Source organism: Argentina anserina, chromosome 6 (genome assembly GCF_933775445.1).
Source record: "Argentina anserina chromosome 6, drPotAnse1.1, whole genome shotgun sequence".
Classification (NCBI taxonomy): Eukaryota; Viridiplantae; Streptophyta; class Magnoliopsida; order Rosales; family Rosaceae; genus Argentina; species Argentina anserina.
Genome location: NC_065877.1, coordinates 9,060,904 through 9,081,370, shown reverse-complemented (window position 1 = coordinate 9,081,370; position 20,467 = coordinate 9,060,904). Strand labels below are relative to the sequence as shown.

At 38.0% G+C, this 20,467-nt stretch overlaps 4 protein-coding genes across 4 annotated transcripts; 1 reads left to right on the top strand and 3 right to left on the bottom strand.

The window, feature by feature from the left end:
• The first annotated feature begins 9,082 nt into the window (after window positions 1-9,082).
• Window positions 9,083-9,621, top strand: LOC126798371 (protein SMALL AUXIN UP-REGULATED RNA 12). Its single transcript, XM_050525322.1, has one exon. The coding sequence runs from the start codon at window positions 9,101-9,103 to the stop codon at window positions 9,461-9,463; it is 363 nt and encodes a 120-aa protein (XP_050381279.1). The 5' UTR covers window positions 9,083-9,100; the 3' UTR covers window positions 9,464-9,621.
• A 1,079-nt stretch (window positions 9,622-10,700) lies between these two features.
• LOC126798364 (uncharacterized) lies at window positions 10,701-13,483 on the bottom strand. The gene has a single exon (XM_050525313.1). The coding sequence runs from the start codon at window positions 13,479-13,481 to the stop codon at window positions 12,162-12,164; it is 1,320 nt and encodes a 439-aa protein (XP_050381270.1). The 5' UTR covers window positions 13,482-13,483; the 3' UTR covers window positions 10,701-12,161.
• A 1,189-nt stretch (window positions 13,484-14,672) lies between these two features.
• On the bottom strand, window positions 14,673-16,404 carry LOC126796809 (adenosine kinase 2-like). The gene is made up of 9 exons (XM_050523534.1): window positions 16,322-16,404; window positions 16,155-16,208; window positions 15,912-15,958; window positions 15,741-15,772; window positions 15,522-15,623; window positions 15,272-15,339; window positions 15,046-15,122; window positions 14,843-14,940; window positions 14,673-14,756 (listed from the first exon to the last, which is right to left on the bottom strand). The coding sequence occupies exons 1-9, from the start codon at window positions 16,402-16,404 to the stop codon at window positions 14,682-14,684; spliced, it is 636 nt and encodes a 211-aa protein (XP_050379491.1). The 3' UTR covers window positions 14,673-14,681.
• Window positions 16,405-17,406: 1,002 nt separating this feature from the next.
• Window positions 17,407-20,326, bottom strand: LOC126798366 (adenosine kinase 2). The gene is made up of 12 exons (XM_050525316.1): window positions 20,159-20,326; window positions 19,962-20,015; window positions 19,457-19,503; window positions 19,337-19,368; window positions 19,129-19,230; window positions 18,883-18,950; window positions 18,674-18,750; window positions 18,486-18,583; window positions 18,336-18,406; window positions 18,186-18,252; window positions 17,925-18,105; window positions 17,407-17,795 (listed from the first exon to the last, which is right to left on the bottom strand). The coding sequence occupies exons 1-12, from the start codon at window positions 20,239-20,241 to the stop codon at window positions 17,653-17,655; spliced, it is 1,023 nt and encodes a 340-aa protein (XP_050381273.1). The 5' UTR covers window positions 20,242-20,326; the 3' UTR covers window positions 17,407-17,652.
• Window positions 20,327-20,467: the final 141 nt, after the last annotated feature.

Below are 20,467 nucleotides of genomic sequence, written 5' to 3'. Positions count from 1 at the left end.
AATAGACTACCTACACAAGCCCTTCAGTCCACATCCAAAGAAAATTCTCCACTACCAAAAACACCAATTCAAGCTCTTGCAAGCTATTTGCCTTTACCACCTACACATGCCCTTGACCCAAAGGTTTTTGGTTGTGTAGCATATGTACATATTCAACGCACTCAGAGGACTAAGTTGGATGCTTGTGCTGAAAAGTGTGTCTTCATCGGTTATGCTTCCACTCAGAAAGGTTACCGGTGTTATAACCCCATTTCGAAAAAGTTCATATGTTTCCATGGATGTTACATTTTGTGAACATGAGCTATATTTTTCCCCGACGACTCCACTTCAGGGGGAGAGTAAAACTAAGGAAGAGCAGTCTTTAGGGGATTTCTTGGGCGCCTCATTTCCCATGGTTGATCAAGTACATGAAGATACTTCAGTGACAAGAATCGAACATGAAAATGATGAAAGGAGTAACCAGTCACCCACATCAGAAGCTGAAAGGAGTAACCAGTCATCCCAGTCACCTACATCAGAAGCTGATCAACCAACTCCAAAATCACCAAAGAGAGATTATTTCCCCCTTTCCAATACCCCATCAACACCAATGCTCCCTGAGGATGATCCAAAGGTAATTATTAACCATGTGTCTGAAATTCATGATATTTATGAGCCCAACTCTGAAATAGAACCAAGTAACATTGTCGAAGTATCTAGATTGCCGTTTCAGAAAAATCGTGGCCAACCAAAGGCTCAATATGAGCCAGATTGAACTGAGACTTGCGGTTGAAACGACCTAAAATTGACGGCGTTCCGATCAGAGTTTGATGGAGCTGCGTCTAGAGGTGCTGCGATGGCGGCACCACAATCTAGTTTGGGTATTGAAGAACATAAAGAAAATCAAGATCAGATTTTGATCAATTGATTGTGATTTTTTTTTTTGGTATTGTATGGGTACTGATAAGAGAAGAACAGAAATTGTTCCGGGTGTTTTCTGGGACGAGCTTCTGCTCAATCTTTGAGCAAAAAACTTGGTGATGGGTAAATGGGAAACATATTCAAATATGGGTTTGAACTCGTGCTCGATTACAAGCTTGAGTTTGGTACGATCTGGGTATTGAGTAAGGTGAAGTAGAGCTCTTCTGGTACTGGTATAAATATTGGGTTAGATGAAGAAACAAGGTTCTTCAAGGGTGTACTGGTATGGGTAATATTTCAGGGTACTGGGAAGAAATAGAAACAAAGTTCTTCTTCTTGGTATTTTTGGCAGCGGAATATGGTTATGGGTATCGGTCTCAAGAGCAGAATTGCTCTGATACCATGTTGATTGGTATGGTATAATTCCCAGATGCATTCTTCTCCAAATTAGAGGAAATTTATAACAGTACAAATTAACCTATAGCTAAGTGTGAATGGGTAGTACAATAGTAGAGCTATGTGTGAAACTTAGAAACTACTAAGTCATACATTTCAACTACATAAATGCAGTAGAGATATTGTTTGTTGTAGTCCAGATTTGCTGCTTCACTTTGTTGAATAGAACAGCTCGTAACACTAAGTTATGTGAAAAACCTAATTCTACTACCAGGGGACTCACTTTCAATGTTTGAATCAAGTGTCCACAAAAATCCAGCTAACCCTTTTGAAGATATCAATAACTTTCAAGCCTGACCAGGCACTGAAAGGCACACAACTACCAAAGCAAATGACTGTTTATGTATCAAAGCATGACATATGCATGGTTGTTTCTGGCATGGGGTAGTTAAATTAAGAGGGGTGTATTCAATTAGGATTCTATAGGATTTTCTTGTATTTGAAGAATCTTTTGAAATCTTGTGGTATTCAATTAAGATTTTAAACAATCCATTGAAATCTCAAGGTATTCAATTAAGATTTCAAAAACTCCTATGAATTCTGGTGGTATTCAAAAATCGATTGATTTTGAATGATTTCATTTATTAGTTGATTTTGTTGGATTTTGAAGTATTTTTACACTATATCATGCTTGTTAGAAATCAAGCATCTAGACATGAGATTTTGATGTATTATCTCTCTCTCTCTCTCTCTCAATAAGACCGAAAATTTTTATGTTCTTAATCATGTGTTTTATTTTAATTGCTCAAATCAATACATATGAATGTTTGTTATTGCTTAACATGTATGCATAAAGAATGTCGTTCCGATGAATTTCTCCTGAAATAGAAAATGATGAAGAACTTGATATGGAAAACGAGAATCTTGAACTACTTTTTCAAAGTCAACTACAACAAAGAGCAGAGGCTAATGCTTGGAGACTTAATATTGCTGAAGCTATGTGGGAAGATAGACCACAGAATGGTGATAATGAAAGTCAAAAAGATAACAATGATATTAAAGGCAATGCGAATGAAAGTAATGAAGACAATGCGAATGAGAGGGATCATGAAGACTATGATGACAATGAGGTTGGAATTGATGAGTATGCAGCCTGTTAAAAAAGAAAACCAACTTATTAATTCTCTATGTTCTATATTTTATTATTTAATAATAATATAAAAATCATACATGCACTTGTGAAATCCAAGCAAATCAAGACAAATCTGGTAAATACAATACAATGAAATCTGACTGAATCTATGTGGAGTTGAAATAATCTATGGATTTTCAGAATCCATTAATTATAATAAATCAATCAGAATCATTTGAAATCAGAGTTGAATACAACCCCCTAAGATTTGATGAGGCCAAGAAGGCAAGAATATTGAAAACAATACATCTTAAACCAGTAATTAAAAGTTTAGAACAAAATCTATTGAATCAATGAAATGGTGATGATAATCTTTCTGGGGTTATTCTTATCAATCCAAACACAATACGTATATCCATTCTAGATTGGACCTCTGGGCTCTACTAACATGGAGAGAATGCTAAGGATGATACATAAACAATTGAGGAACCGTTTATAAAGGTTTATAATGGCATGCATGTTGGAAATGGCAGACAATAATATTGGCTTGGAGATGCCATTTCTGGGCCAAAACTTTTAAAACTTGTTAGCCAGTTATCTAAATGTCCAGAAAACTCGACCCCAGTTTTGTTCTCTAAGGTTTTGCGTATGGGTTTCGGACCTCCGCGTCGTCTATTAAAATTTGCATTCCTAACAGCAAGGTCAAGGGGATAACTACTTGATCTTTTCGCTCTTACTCAAACTCTCAAACTTATTATCGATGATTTTTTTTTTAATTCTTGATTGTACTCTCTTGTACACCAAGTCATCAAGACCAACTGATCGAGGTACTTAGGCGAGTAGGCGACTTATATCACCTGTTCAATGGGTTTGATCAAAATAGTTGGAAGTCATTAGCTCATTCACAATGAAGGCTACTTGTCGCAATTATAAGGAGTCTTTTGCCTTTGATATTTGTAGTTTCAAGTCGATATATATATAATATAAGCCTCTTCTGGTCATGGATGAATTTACCTATTTTTTCTAGAACAAAACTGAAATAATAGGATCAATTTTGAGAAATCAGGTCCCGAATCCATCTTTTTCGACCATTTTACAGATGAACACTTCATCGATCAATTTTTTTAAAGCTATTTCTACGACCATATTGTAGATATTTCGTTGGCACCTATATACACTGCTGTTTTTTTTTCTTTTTAAAAATGATAGCTACTAGCTAGGAATTTTTTTTTTGTCAAGCAACTTTTGTCCTTTAGCTAGTGACCGTTGTCTCATTGTAAATTGATGTATCCTTTTATTTTCGTTTAATTCTTCAGAATCTACTTTGGACGTATACTTCGTCACATAATCTGATTCCATTGTGTATCGGCCGGCATATATCTCTTTAATCTGCCTCTAAATATGTATCTGTTAACTTCATCGTGTTGTCAGGTCATCATGTTCTTCCCATAGCCATAATAAACCGATAGATGGCATTGTCATTTTCAAATATACAGTTGAGTAGTGGGACTCCATATACGATACTTGCACATATATGCAGAACACTTCCAGAACTCTGATCGGTTCTGATGCAGTAAGTAATTACAAAAGGAGATAGTGAGGATCTTGGCAATGATTGGCATGGTTGAATATGCATGCAATGAATAGTGATTGATGATTGTATTGACTTGGGAACTTATTGAGGATCGAGGCTTTAATGTAAATGATGGTGTACGTTCTATACTCCATTTAATTATTGGTTACTTGTAATGAACTTGGTTTGTTAATGTTATGGATTGTTTTTATATAGCTCAAGATATCATGAGCAATCAATATGGCGAGTAGATTTGTCTGCCTTTAAGAACTGAATGTATATATGGTGAAATTTAAGCTACTCCTGTATGTTTGTTCTCAACCTGATCAAGCATTTGATGATTGATACATATTCAACAGGACCACGAACAATTTCTCAATTTTTGTAACTCATCAACGGAATATTTTAATTCAGTTTAGCTAATATTGAACATGATATCAATACAAAAATATACAGTCATGGAAGTAAGGACATGCTTACACTGACCTAGCTAGCTAGTAGAAATAATTTCTATGATCATCCACCTAATTTTGGCTTTGGGACTTATAGTATGAGATGCAAAAGAATGGGTTAGGGTAGATCTGGAACTGAAAAGAGCTTGACGGGTGAAATGGCATACATGGTGACTTGGTAATCTGAACTCATCTTTAAAAAGAGAAGAAATGCAGTTTAAATAGGTTGTTGCCTTCTTTTATCTTTTTTTTTTACACTGAAATATGTCTCGAATGATGAAATCAGTAAATAAGCAAAGTCTTAGTGATAAATTATAGAATATAGATCACTGCAACGATAGAGACCAGCTTGTTTGTACCAATTGTATGGTAGATTAACTCTTCATATATATTGTACCCACTTACTATAAGAGGTCTGTACGTACATTAATGTACTGATCGAAGGAGATAACTGATAAATAGTAAAGTAGGGGAAACAAGAGGCATTGCTTCTTTAGAGGAAGCATGGGGAGGAATTAATATCAAGTTATGGGAGGCGCTGGTTGAAGGTGAAGTTGGAAAAGGAAGGGACAGGAGAGACAGCTAAGAAGAGCTGACGAATACACGTGCAGAGATTGAGAGATTCCAAAGAAATCATTGCTATGCAGAATGGCTTGTTGGCTGCGAATGACTTCCTTGAGGTCTCGCCAACTAACTTAATTATCTGCATCAGTATTTACTTGTTTGCATGCTGCTGCTTTTGATCTTCTTCTTCTTCTTGTTCTTCCTCTCCTTCTCTTCTGGATCATTATCAATTATCAGTCTATGTCATCTACGGTTCTGTATCTTTGCAGGTTCTCACTCACCCGTGAGCTCAATTGGCCTAACCTCATGTGCTTCTCTATCTTTACCTCTCGCTCTCTGACCCACTCAACACGTACAAGAACCCACCAGGCATGTTAATTTTTTGGTTAATTTCTAGATGATGTACTTCCCCATATATGTCGATCATGCATGATATTACAAAGCTAGATAGAGATCTGACCTTTCAAGAAGATAATTATTTCGGCTTGCCTTGCATGAGTTGCATCACAACCCACATTCGTCTAAATTTGTCGATATAGTTCCCAATTTATCAGATATTCATGAAACAATAAGCTAGTTGGAATTTCACCAAAATGTCTTGACATTAACAGACCCTTAACAGTTCCAGCATGGCAGCATTGATTGTGTTTATACGTAATTTACTAACAGTATGGAAATTTAAGAAACACCCGTACGTTTAGGGTTTCACAAAGGTTCACGTAACCATATCCTTATCAATTATCATCTGTCACGAAGATGATAATGATAATCATCAACTTAATTGATTATTAGCTTATGAAGTCATAGGCACGAGTTAGTTTGCCCTAATTCAGAAGCTAGTACATTAAACAGCTTGGTTATTTGCCACATTACATCACCTAAAGCTTATGCATTAATAATACATGCTGTAGCTAACTAGCTAAGTAACTCTAAAACTTACGGCTGTTAATCGAAGAGTGAAGAAAAAGTAGACATTCCTTGTTTCCTTTCTCTAGCTAAGATATAATCAAACAAAAGAAAACTACAGTTGGATCTTACTCAAGCATGGAGATGTTGATTGACATTTGACAGAAGGACTAGTCAATAGTCAGGGATATTAAATAATGGGCTTCCAGTCCCACTCCATGTCTGCAGAACTGTTGGCAGTTTTACTCAGAACGAGTGAACCCTGGCTTTCAAACAACCTAGCACAACCAAATCTGTCTTCGGGGGATGAATCAGTGTGCTGGCTCTCTCACTCATATCTGAGCACCCGAGAAACTTCAAGTTAAAACATCTGAATCCACCCTGAAACTGCATCGATCGTTCACTATATATCACGATCGATCTACCACTCTCCAGCTAAGTTATATATAGATCCATTCATACAGGGTTATTTAAGACTTTGTTTTGTTTGAATCGTACTCCTGAGTCCTGATCTGTGTGTGATATTGTACTCCACAAGAACCAGCTAGGAAGAGGATAATATGAAATTCACATATGTGATCATGAGTTGTCCTAGGAAGGTACGTGCATGCGGAACTATCTCTTTAACTCATTTGTCCATGCAAAATGGGTTAAATGGGATATATCATATCCACGTACAGTGTAGTATGTTTGTGTGGCTAAAGTTGTAAGAGTTATCGTATGTGTTTTTTTTTAAGGACACATTTTTATATGGAGGATTTTATGCTACGTCAGTTGACATGCACTCTTAATTAAGAATCTTACCCAAAAAAATTTATTTTTATGGATAAAGTTAGAAAAGTAAAATTAATTGTCAACTGCATGATTTCAAGTTAAATAACATCCGTGGATCACAAAAGATTCTTCTGTCAAACCATATTGCACATCTTTGAGTTTTTTTTTTCTTTATAGAGGCCGGTGTGGCTGACTTTAAGGCTTGTTTTAAAAAAAATCATGTAATACGGGGGAATGAGGGATGAGGGAATGACGTATAACCTTAATCTCAAATTACGATTAGTGTATTGTAACACGCACCATTTAACTAATAGTATTTCAATGACACATCTATTTGCACTTCTTTAATTTGCTAGACGCAATGCTTTACCAAAATCTTAAATAATAGAGTGACTTTTGAAGTATCGGCCGGATCCAGTCTCAACACTTCTTTGTAAGGTGCCACTCGTACAGTACTCTTTGTCTCTTAGTTAGCAAGGTGCGATGTTAAGTAAATGACTCTTCATATGTAATATAAGATAGTGAAATCTCCCAACCTCATTCTCCACTTCTAGTTGGTTTCCAATGCGCTATACTACAATGTTTTTTCACTCACAAAATAAGATAAAAGTTCCAATAGACCATTTTCCACTTCTACGTTATTGGTTTGCATTTTGCAAGGAGCAACGCTTAAAGACATAAAATAACCAAGGTAGTGCATGGGTGAAGGTCCTAGCTGTATTTACATTTTTGGATCACACCTCCTTTTATCTTGATGAGTTTTTAGAGTCTAATAGTTTCCTAGCTAACAAGTATAAATAGCTTCATTCTTGATGCACGTATTTGGCCGTTCAGAGATGAACTGAATTTTTTTTTCACTACTTACCATATGCATGCAATCTCAACGTACCATTCTTTTGTTTCCAAACATCCACCAACCTAACCCTCAGGTCATGGATAAACATATGCATACAAGTTCATCATCCATCTGTGATCGGTATAACATATGCAGATGGATAATCAATTATATAGAGAAAAGCCGTAAGAACATTCATCTGGTAGGTGATGAGCAGAATGCCAGAATGTTTCAACGATCAATGAAGAATGTGAATTCATTTGAAATTGTTTTGCGTAAGATTCAAAAACGTCTTTATACCTCCATCCCTTGTGCTATATGCTTAGCCCATCTCCTGCTTTATTTCACAAAGTCAGACTGCAAAGATACGCAAAACTTATCCCAAATCTGCTACCACTGCAAACAAGCACCACTACGTAGTGCGGTACGGATTGTACATGCATGCTCCAGATTATTATAGATAAACGTCCATAATTGGGAGATTTAAAAGTATGCAAGGATTTGGTCAAGCCAAATATAAAAATCACCAACTTCATGTACGTACACAAACCTAAATCTGTATCTGTAAATTTTCTCTGAGAGGAACTGGGAAATGTAACATGAATGATGCAGATGAAATATTTCTGTGAAGATTGAGATATCGATATCTATTAAATGGAGCAGCAAAATCATTGGAGTAGTGCAAATAAGTGGGATCAAACACTTTGTCCAAGAAAGGTTATCCCATACCTGGTTTCTTATCTTATCTTTTCCATACTCCCTTCCGGTGGGGTCTTTAGTTCGAGAACTTCGAAATAATTACTCACTCATTATCATGATCATCAAGCACCATTCTCTCTTTTGATAAAAGTGGGAGGAAATAAAGGCTGATGCTAGTGTGACATGTTCTTATGGAGATGCATGTTCGTACAATATCGTATGCATAACTATAAATGAGGAGTTGAATTTTGAAGGGTGGTACTGCACGGTACAGGCCACAGCACATAATATCGTTCTTGGGACCAAGTCTCTCTCCTAAGTTGTATACTTTACCGATATTGTTCTCAACTTAACATTTACACCAAGTTTAATTTCAAAATGTGTTGCAATATTGGCATAACTTTAAGGATAAACAATCTAAGGTCGGTTCGACAATTCCTAAAACAATTATCTTGTATAAATCAAGATTAGGAAAAGACCTTTTTCGACAATTCCTACAAGAAGTTAAACGTTCTCAACGTAAATATTAATTCAAGAGTCGATAAGTATTTGATATTGTTCATCTTCAGGAGATAGCTCACTGTACTTACTTAGTAACATGCAGTAAATTGTTCGGAATGAGACCTTTTTACAAAGGTTGTAACACTATCCAATTATAATTACAGATTTACATGCGTCCATCTTTGAAAAGGAAATATCATTGCTCTCTGGCTTCCATCTTAGCTACCCTATCATGTCCACCATATAATGATCCAAACACTGCCTTCTTCTCCACACTATATATACTCCTTTCACCGTGTTCTTTGTACCAGCATCTCCATATATTAATTCAAAGTCTTTCTCCACTCTGTTTCTCTCTTTACACAAACATGATGAAGGGCAAGTTTGCAAAGGTGTGTGCAAATAAGTTGAGGAAGATAGGGAGCAAAGGAAGCGTACCTTCTTCTTCCTCGTGCTGTGAGCAATGCTGTCAATGGGCTATGTGGCCAAACTCCATGCATGAAGAGAATTCGATTCCAAAAGACGTCCCAAAGGGTCACTTGGTAGTTTATGTTGGTGAAAACCACAAGAGGTTCGTAATCAAGCTCACCTTGCTCAACCACCCACTCTTCATAGCACTCCTGGATCAAGCTCGAGAAGAATATGACTTCAATGCTCATTCGAAACTCTACATACCATGCGATGAGAATCTCTTTCTCGAAGTTGTTCGATGCGCTAAGCTCTCCAGATGAGCAAGCTAAGGAACTTCTGATTATGAGAATTCAGTACTAATGGAGCACACTGATGTCTGTATTTAATTGATTCATCATGAGGTCTGTGCTACAATAACAATGCAAGCATATAGCCTTATTTTGTTGTAACTGTAGAGATGTAAACCGTTAATATATCAATCTAGAGAACCTATGTAATTCAGTTCAAGAATAGTGTTTTGCTAATTACTTGTTCAGGAATTTTGTGTTTATATGAGCTTCAGAAAGACTATGACATAACTGGTCCAGACTAGACTACATTCATCAAAGCTTAAATTTGGATGCTCACATTGGACCACAGAAGATCAGAACCCAGAAAGTGAGACCATTGACACTTTGACAGTTATAATTGGCCAAAAATCTTAAATTCCTCATGGCAAGAGTGGTCAGAACAGATAGATTGGAGTGAGAGTTTAAATGTGCCCAATGACAATGTGGTTGGCTAGTTGTATGTATTTCAACTGAAACTTTAAGAAAAGGATTATACAGAATATAAGAATCGGAAAAAACTTAATAATGGTCTAGTAATTTTTCATTGCAACCACATATCCAGTTTAAAGTTCATAATACAATATAACTAGCAGAAGCAGTAAGACTTCGAAGGTATGGGAATTCTGCCATCCGCATATTATCATATCTTTGAGTTCCAATCTCACCAGCTAAGCTCTGCTTTAATGTTTTTAGCTCCCCTCCTCTGCTCTTGGTAGATCCTGTTACAATCTGATTGTACTTAAGGTTGATGATGCAAGTTTATGTTTCTTCTCCAAAAAAAAAAAGAGAAAAATGTCACCAGCTTCTTACACAATGGACTTTCAGATTTCCAACTTTACCATTCAAACATTTTAGTTAGCACTTGTATTTCAAAACCTTCTTTTTGAAGCTACTGTCAAATGAAAAATAGAAGAACAGAAAAGGGTTATAAATTATGAAGTATGGGCAGCTTAGCGAACTTCCCTGCACAGAGTTATGTTATAATCGGCAGTGTGGGATCTGCAGACCCTATGACCAGATAAGGCATGGCTTAGATTTCAACCAAAGATTCCGAGGAGAAAACAAGACCAAACTATATATCAAGGGGAGGAAGTACTGGCATCTGTTATGCACGTAAATGTAAGCAATGGAACTGCATTCAGTGATATGGACAGGGATAAGCAAATAGATAGGGACACTTTGGTGGCTACCCCCTCAAAGCAACTCAACTTCATAGTCTATACTCATATCCAACATAACTCCCAGTTTCAATTTAACAGATGCCCAAAATCAATTACACAGGAAACCAAGGCTACCATATCATCAAAGAACCATGTTTACATCATTTGACTAGAATGGACATGCTATGTACCAAGAATGCATAGGAGCTGTCTAATTGCTTAAATAGTTCAGCAGACTTTCAACTTGGCTTCTTCTAAAATATTCAATAATACTCATTCGTTGATGAAAAAAATTGCAAAGAGGACACAAGCATATCGAATCAGCACCACTTTTTCTACACAAAGTGCTAACCAATATCTAACATTACACTCTCCATGGTATAACTTGGTCATTTGCAGTTTCTGAGCAGCTTGGACCACATTTTCATAGTCTTGGGTTGCCTGAACAAAATGCCACAAAACCTCACAGTTGGAAGAAGTTAGGGGGTGATACAATGAACTTGTCACTAAACTCAAGGGTCCTGATCTACAGTAACTGTCAGAATTGTCAGAACAAAAGACGAAAACAAAATCATCTCTAGCTTCCAGATTATGAATGTAGCCTGGCAATGTAATCCACACAACAATTGCAGTTTCAAAAGTATCATTCCCAGAATACATCCAAAAAGTCACAAACCCTAGACAGATAACAACCGAGGGAACTCATATATCCACTAATGTGGCCACTCAAGTGTATTTTAAGAGAATCTCACAACTGAAATTATGCATGTTATGTAGATCTCCAAAATTAAAATGCTACTTAAGGTGAGGCGAGCACTCAATAAACTAACAGTGAGCTCCTTCAAGGAAACATGTATCTATCTAGCAATTCTCTCATACAGAACTTCTACTAGTTGGTCTCAACAGTCACCAAAAATGGTGGGAAAACCATATCAGAAGAATATGACAGAATCCGTTGTATACACCGCTGTGGTTGTTATAGCATGATAACCCTACATTTATCATATATTTGGCCAAGATTGTCTAAAGAATGCAGAACAATAGACTCCCCAACTGGTTATCACATTTATCATCTAGTTTATCTTACATTCGTACACAGTACATACCTCATTTGACACTTAGAAGGTCAACTCGGGTCTTTTTAGAAATTCTATAAAACATCCTTTACCAACATAAGAGAGAAGGCATGAAATACAAGACAATGAGTGAAAAAAAAAATGAAGTCTTGACTACTATTATAATACAATGACGACTCTGGTTTCTTACATCCTGACCATCACATGTACTGCAGGAAATGGAAACAATGAATGCCACACCATTTACACATGAAAGATTCTTGTGCAAGAAATACACAAGCAGTATATTGCCTTGCGGTAAAGAACATACAACAACACTGTCTAGCAACCACACCAAACAATGGGAGTGCTGAATATCAGGAAAATCCTAAAACGGGTACACACAGAGCACTGAATTAATGTCGTGCTTACGATTGAACCCTGCAATAGGAACCATCCTCTGATCAACGCCCCTCAATGTAGTGCTCCAATTCTATCCCCCTGTGAGCTAGCATCCCTACACTGCGCCCTCGCGGCAAAGTAAAACACCAGCCACGCCACCATAAAGTAAACCTCCACCGTCGCCTGAAAGGCCTTACCAAACGACTTCCCAAAAACACTAGTCAGCCCCCACTTGAGAAACGTCCCGCAAAATATAACCTCCAAGCACTTAATCTTCACAGCCTGACTAAACATGGATCCCACCAGCTGCAAACCCTCTTTCACAATCTCCTTCCCACTCTTCCTCGAGTCCACAATCGCAACCCACGCATCCACAGCCAACACAAACGCCACGACAGTGTCCACAAACATCCACATGAACAGAAACCCGGCCAGCTCCTTGTCGAAGCCCCGAATCCAGGGCGGCATTACAGAGAAAGGCATCAACTTGAACCTAATAAAGAGCTTAAAAAACGAGTACTGATCCTCAATCTCAGCGAAGTACCACCATCCGAGAAGCTGAGTGAAGGCGTCTCTTACGGCCCACCTCATTAAAATGAAGCCGGATAATCTCTTGACGCCTAATCTAGAACCGTCCCAGACCAAGCCAATGAACGAAGTGAACCTCCCTATGAGATCATTAACAACAGTAGTGAACACAATGCCCAGCACCCAAGAATACGTGACTAGAAACCCTAGTATGACCCAGCCGTAGGCCGCAGATAAGAAGCTCACGAGGAAGAACAGCGCCGCCACGTCACGCTGGCCCAGCTCCAATCCTTTGATGAAGAATTGGAAACCCAGAATCGGATTCTCCGTTTCGGAATCTGAATTGTCGTCATCTTGTTCTTGTTCTTGTTCTTCGCCGGAATCTTGATTTTCATACTCGTCGTCCTTGATTCTATCTCTATGCTCGATGCTTGAAATTCGGGAGGAGTTAAACCCTAGCGTGGAGGAGCGGGAGAAGATGAAGATGGGGGCTTGGGGGTGGGAGGAGAAGAGCCGGCCGGAGCGGGAGTCGTGGTCGTCGTCGCCGGAGAAGAAGTCGTCGTCGAGGGTGCCGACGCGGGTGAGGTGGAGGAAGGGGCGGCGGCGGCGGGGGAGGGGAGAGTCAAGGGAGGAGGCGGCGGCGAGGTCGAGACGGGAGAGGAGGGACTTGAGGGAAGGGTCGCGGTCGAGGAAGGAGGTGAGGAGGAGGGAGCCATTTTCGACGAGGGAGCGGAAGGAGAAGATGAGGAGGGAGAGGAAGAGGAAGGTGGGGAGGTTGGAGGCGAAGGAGGAGGAGGCTTGGCGGAGGACCTGGGAGGTCGATTTCAGGTGGTGGAGGCGCGGCTGCTGCTGCTGGTTGCTCATCGCGGGTTGCCTTTTTTTTGGGGGGGGGGGGGGGGGGTTGTTTGTGGTTTCAGTTTGTTTGGAGAGAGAAAGAGACGCGTGGGTACCACGAGTTTTGAATAGTTTAGTCTCATCACTCTGATCCTCCTAATAATAGAGTGGTTAGAATATTGAGCACAATGATTTGCACTTCTATAATGAATCTCAAATAATTATTTCAACTTAATATGAACGATTGAAACCGATCAGATCATAATTTATAGGGTTAATCAAGGTTATGCATCCTAAGTGTCACAGATACGGACATATAAACTTTTTTTTGGACATAGACGTGGACACGTTAATTAAATATTATTTTTAATATATATATTTATTAAAAAATTATTTTATAAATTTGAAAGTATTTAGAATTTTAAATGTATATATATGTCAAAGTGTGCATTAAAATAATGAAAACATAATTTGTTAGAATGACTAAGGACTTGATAAGTACCTTAGATAACCAAGGTTCGAATCCCCACCACAAACATTATTATTTTTATCACGAGTTTCACTCCTTATATATATTAAAGTGTGCATAAATATAATAAAAACTGAATCTGTTGGAATGGTTGAGGAGTTGTTGAGTGACTTGGATGACCAAGGTTCGATTCTCACCATAAACACTTTCATTTTTATTATGAGTTGGTGCTTATCCGCGTGTCCAATTCGGATACTCGCGTGTCCGAACCGTGTCCAAAATCAATTCGCGTATCCGGCCCATATTGGGACGTGTCCTGTGTGTGTGTCCGTGCAACCAGTATGCAACTAACAGAGAAAAGAGAGACTGCTTAATGCTATTGCTGGCCAGACTAAGTTTGGTTTTATTCCAAAACCACTTGATAAGAGAGACAGAAAAATAGCAGCAGAGTTCTCCAACAATCAAAACTACAGATATAAAGCATATATAGGTAGCAAGTGAGAATGTACGATTAATCATCACTCTGATTAATCAAATTAATCGATCAACATAGGGTAAAGTAGGAATGATACTAGATTAATTGGTAACATGTATCTAGTACACAAGAACCATTTACCGCCCAACCATGAACTTGTGAGAAGGCCCGTGCTTCTGTCCCATTTCCAAAAACATAGTCCACATACCTACATTTCAAAATAGGCATCAGTGCGTCATATCATTTGATTGTTAGGATTTATGACAAAGAAGAAGAAGAAAAGTGCTTACGGCAAAGCTTTCTCCTGAACATCCTTGAAAAACTCAGAGATAAACGTAGCAGAAAGGTTCATACCAAAAATCTGCAATTAAACTAGAAGTGTTGATACTACTTGCAAAAGCTATCAAAAATAGGAACTGACTGATTAGAAAATGTCATCTCAACTACCTTGTTATTTTTGGCGGCATGTTCACCAACAAGCTGTATCGATTCAGGCGATACAGTTAGGAAAAAACCAGCAATATACAAGTACTTGGCCTTCTCAACTGCGTGGCCAAACAGCATTCAAACGCGAAGAACCCTCTTCAGGGAAATGCATTAATAGAATACGAAATCTAAACATAAAACTCAAGGCTGAAAGGGGTACACACCCAATGCCCAATTTTCTGGTCTTTTCAAATGCTCAAATTTGTAGCAGTTGGCAGCAGACAAATTGGCAACAAGAGACCTGCATATACACACTAACAGATTGGCATGTGTACGCTGAAACTTCCTATGGTTATATACTTGTATGTACACTTGCAGTACAACTATCAAATTGGCCAATTGGCAGGCTTAATCTGAAATTTTTTTAGACAAGCTTGAATTTAAGCTCACCTCCCATCTCCCACAATACAAACAGCACAAGTTCCTGTTGGTACAGACTCCTCCTCGTAAAAGTGAACCTGTTGTTGAAAAAAATATAAAATAAAACCAGCAATAAGGGGAATATATATGAGTTCCAAAAGTTGGAGAAAAATAAGATTACTTGCTGCAATTTACTAAAGGATTATGTCGTTTGAGTTCCAAAATTTGGAGTCTTTGTTCATACATAATTAGTACACATTATAAGAAATAAGAGACCTACATTTACACCAGCAAGTTTTGAGCTTTTCTTCATCTCATCCCCATACTTATCTTTTCCTATGCTACCCATATAACTTGTTGCACCGGGTTCTTGAAGCATCCACTGAAGAAAGTACAAAAAAAAAAAAGTTTATGGTGATCATAACTGATAAGAGGATGATATGAAATGATCAGATTACTTGAATTAGTTGAGTATCATACGAAGTAATTCAGTAGTCACCTGGGCAACTCGAATGGATTTGTTAGTAGCACCTGCAACAGGGAACAGTGATTGTTACCCGTCATATTCAGAACTCAATATATCCATATCAATAAAAAAAAATTACTGAACACAAATTGAGATATGCACAGAAACAATATGAAACCCAAAACAGTGTAATCCATGTTTTACCTCCAGCAGTGTACTCCACGTTAGGATTGGAACAAAGTTCCTCATATCTGAGATATGCATGAGGTTATAAATTTGTCAGACAAAGAAGCCTATTGAAAAAAAATAAGGCTCTTAGCAATCAGACAAGTTTCTCACAGTAGTAATTTAATCTCCACATGTCATTCCTACTTTGGGTAATTTTTTTGTTTTTTTGTTTTTGTTTTGAAACTATTTTGAAAGCCCAACATGTTATAAATTTCTTACATGGGTAAGTGTTTATCCTCTGCAAGAATAGCATTGTCGAATTGGAGATCATATCTATTGCACAAAACAAGCAAACACTACCATTAGGCCTCAAGTCATCGCATGACACTAAATTTCCGAGTACAAGCAAAGAAAACCAAAGGGAGTTGGGAAAACATATCACTTACTTTTTCAAGAAGTCTTCGTCGACTATGGCAGAGATATCAAGGAGGGGGTTGCCCATCCCCAACAGGATTCCTTCGGAAGCCATTTGCAGAAGCTCAGGATCAAGTAGATTGGGATTTGTAGAGAGAGAGAGAGAGAGAGAGATGATAGAGTTTAAGCAAGAAGACAGTAGCAAGATTCAGACAAGATCTGATGAAGCAATATTTCAGTGCTTTATTAGGTAGAGAACGTGGCTGTAGTGAACCAACGAAGTGTTTCTCTGCAGTTTAATCTGCAGAGTATTTTCATCTCTGTGAAAGGAACTACCGACAGACAGCCGCTTCCCAAGATCATATTGCAGATGACACACTCATACCTACACCATTGATGAAACTAAATTTGCCTTCCTACTAAGTTCACTCCTAACTGAAAAAGAAAGCTCACCCACTTGAATTTAGAGAAGTCTGATTATGTACTCCATGATCCACACGTTTTGAATTTGCTGACTAACTTTTTAAGGTGCTTATTTACTTGAAATGAAAAAAAAAATTACAATTTGCACTTTCGCAGTCGATTTCAGCTAGCTAGAGAGGAAGGCTCATTCTCATAAAAGGTATTGAACAACTGTATTGAAGTTCTAATTGATTTGCAGTCCTACCGTTTAAAGATCATTCTCATAGAGTTTTTAGGAAAAACATATTTATGCAGGACTGTTTCGAATGTCTTGGGTTTTTGTTACTCAATTTGCTGATCTGAAGGACTGGAGGAGAGAAGGAGAAGTATCCTATAATCTAAATCACTAACCATTGTTGGTTTACAGTTTTCTATGGGTGCATGCCGCATGCAGCAGATGATAACGTGACAACAAATGTAAGGAGCTGAAGGTATTCCTATAAACACAATTATAATTTCATTATCGATTGCAAATTGACCGGAACAGCTACTGTTTTTCACTTCTATATATGATTTTGAATAAAACTGAGTGCAACAATTCTATAACCAGTTATTTTATGACCAGTTATATGGAATTTGAAAAGTTGCATGACCATACGTTATGATTGGAACCAATTGAATCACAGATATTTTCCATCCTTCTCCTCACCAGATATCAAGGAAAACTGAATTTAATTTTCTACCAGTAGAATACAATGCGTATAGTTCTATGCCATCTTCAATGGAAGGGATAGATGGATAAAAATCTCATACCTACTAACAACTGGGCTTAGTGGGCCATTCATGCATGCATCCACTAAACGACCAGTACTTGATAAGCAGATTCAGAGACGAAAAAATAATAATAGACTGCTCAACAATCAAATAAAGCATGGGAAGTAGAGAACGGAAGGAATCAAGCTCAGTTAAAGTCGGGCTTCTCTGGGTAGGTGCAGCCAGACCTCTGGATGATCACATTTGCAGCATAACAACCAGCTTTCACGCAATCTTCAATGGGTTTCTCTTGAACTAATTGAGAAAGAAAACCTCCAACAAACGCATCCCCTATAGCCAAATTAACCCCAAAAAAAAATGAAATATTATTTTTACACAGGAATTTGAAAGTGTATGCTGTTTCAATGATTTGAATACTAGCTGCATAATCACTATCACTACTTATATTCAATGGCATACCTGCTCCATTGGTATCAACAAGCTTTTCTTTTGGCAACAGTATCACTGGGAACTTCTTCACTTTCCCATCCTCAGCAACAACCACAGGATCTGCTCCCTGAGTAATAACAGTGATCCTCTTGCGTGCTCCTACTTTCGTCCACTCGGAGATCTTAAGAGCTATTTGCTCGACATCATCAGTCTGGTAATTCAAAACAAAGCAAGTCAACAATATGAATGAAAGCCACCAATCTGGAAATACTCTAGTAAAATGATCATTACCTCCCAGCCGTGGACTTTCGAGAAGGTTCTTGCTTCTGTCTCGTTTCCAAAAACATAATCCATGTACCTAAGTTTATATCAAGGCATGTCCATCAGCATATTCATATTACTTGATAAATTCTTAAAGAAAAGGTAAAAGTAAATGCTTACGGCAAGACTTTCTCCTGGACATCCTTGAAAAACTCACAGATAAACGGGGCAGAAAGGTTCATGCTAAAGACCTGCAAATAAATGCAATTGTCAAGACTATTTCTACGATAAGTTATTGAAGCAGCAATAAATAAATGACATTCTAACTACCTTGTTATTTGCGGCTGCATGTTCAGCAACAAGCTGAATGGATTCTGGTGATACAGTTAAGAAAAAACCAGCAATGTAGATGTACTTGGCCTTCTCAACTGCTCAAACAGGATTGACAATGAACTTCAGCTCATAAAAGCGAATTCTATATAGATGAAATTAAAACAATAATCTGAAAGGGTACCCACCCAATGCCCAGTTTTCTGGTTTCTTCAAATGCTCAACTTTATAGCAGTTAGCAGCTGCCAAATTGGCAATAAGTGACCTACATTTACATACCCACAACCAGTGTCAGTCAGCATACTGAAAGTTCTGCGAGTATCTTTTATGTTTATATGAACAGAAAATATGAAGCATAATTTTGATATATTAAAAACCAGCTTGAACTGATGCTCACCTTTCACCACCCACTACACATACACCACAGGTACCTGTTGGTGCAGACTCATCCTCATAATAGTGAACCTGTTTCAGATTAGAAAACGATAGTAAGGAATAGATATGAGTTGATGCAAATCTGGAGGAAAACTAAGATTACATGTTGCTAATTATAAAACCACAACAATTTCCAAAAGTTCATATCATGGTTCGTGTACAAATTACACATTATAAAAGCAATAGAGGACAAGAATAAGAAACTCACGTTAACACCAGCAAGTTTTGAGTTCTTCTTCATCTCCTCACCATACTTATCCTTTCCTATGCTGCCCATGTAACTTGTTGCACCAGGTACTTGAAGCATCCACTGCAGAAAGTAAAAAGAACCTTAGTATACGGTGAATCGTAACAAGTAAAAAAATGTCATAAATAATCAGACTACTTGAGTATCACAGAAGACAATTTATTAGTACCTGGGCAACTCGAATGGAATTTTGAGTAGCACCTGCAACAATGAAAAGTTTCTTTCTCAGCCCATCATAGTTAGTAACTTAAGATATCTACAAATCCTAAGTGTGTAATCCGTAGCTCACCTCCAGCAATGTACTCCACGCTAGGGTTGGCAGCAAGTTCCTCATACCTGAGATATACATCCATTTTTGCTGGTTAAGGTTTTTCATCGCATATCATCAACAAAACAAAATGCTTTGCGATCAGACAATTAATGTTTTATATATTAAAAAAGTGGGGAATTAAACGTGTATAGTTACAGATAAAACTCAACTTAATAGAATTATATTATCTGTATATTCTATTTTCAACCCTGTTATACAGATGAGATGCACAAGATCAGATATGCACCCGGTTTCAAGTTATTTCTCCCACAAGGTAGGAGCGGCGTAGTTCATTTTCATACTTTTCTCACTAAACTAGCAACATCACATTTTAAAATTCAACCATGAAATCAAAACACAGCTTGTTTCATTCTCTCATCGAAATCGGCACACCAACACAACTAACCACTTAACATGGTGACACAATTTTCCAACTAGGATCCAAACATACACGAAAAAAATAACACAAAGCTAAGTTGCATACATGGGAAGGTGCTTGTCCTCCGCGAGAATAGCATTGTTGAGCTGGAGATCATATCTGTTTTTAACACAAAATCAAGCACCGTTAGACCACAAACCACAAATCACAGAGCAATAAACACTATTAAAGCCTATAGCTATAGCAGAATTGGTAGATCTGAGAATGAGGTTAAGAGAGTTTTACGGAAAATGAGAGGTTACTTTTTCAAGAAGTCATGGTCGACGACGGCGGAGATGTCGAGGAGGGGGTTGCCCATTCCGAGCAGAATTCCTTCGGAGGCCATCGGCAGAGAGACTGAGAAGAGATGAAGGATGGGGTTTAAGGGAAGATGACAATGGTGAGATTCAGATCAGATCTGCTGCTGTAGCGAAACGGGGTGTGTGGTTTTTATAGGGGGAGAGTGTGGAGTAGTGGCCCTCTCGCTATTTCACCAAACCCCCCAGCGCACTTGGAATTTCGACACCGCACCTTAGCTACTTTCTAGATTATGATATTGCATTCTACTATTT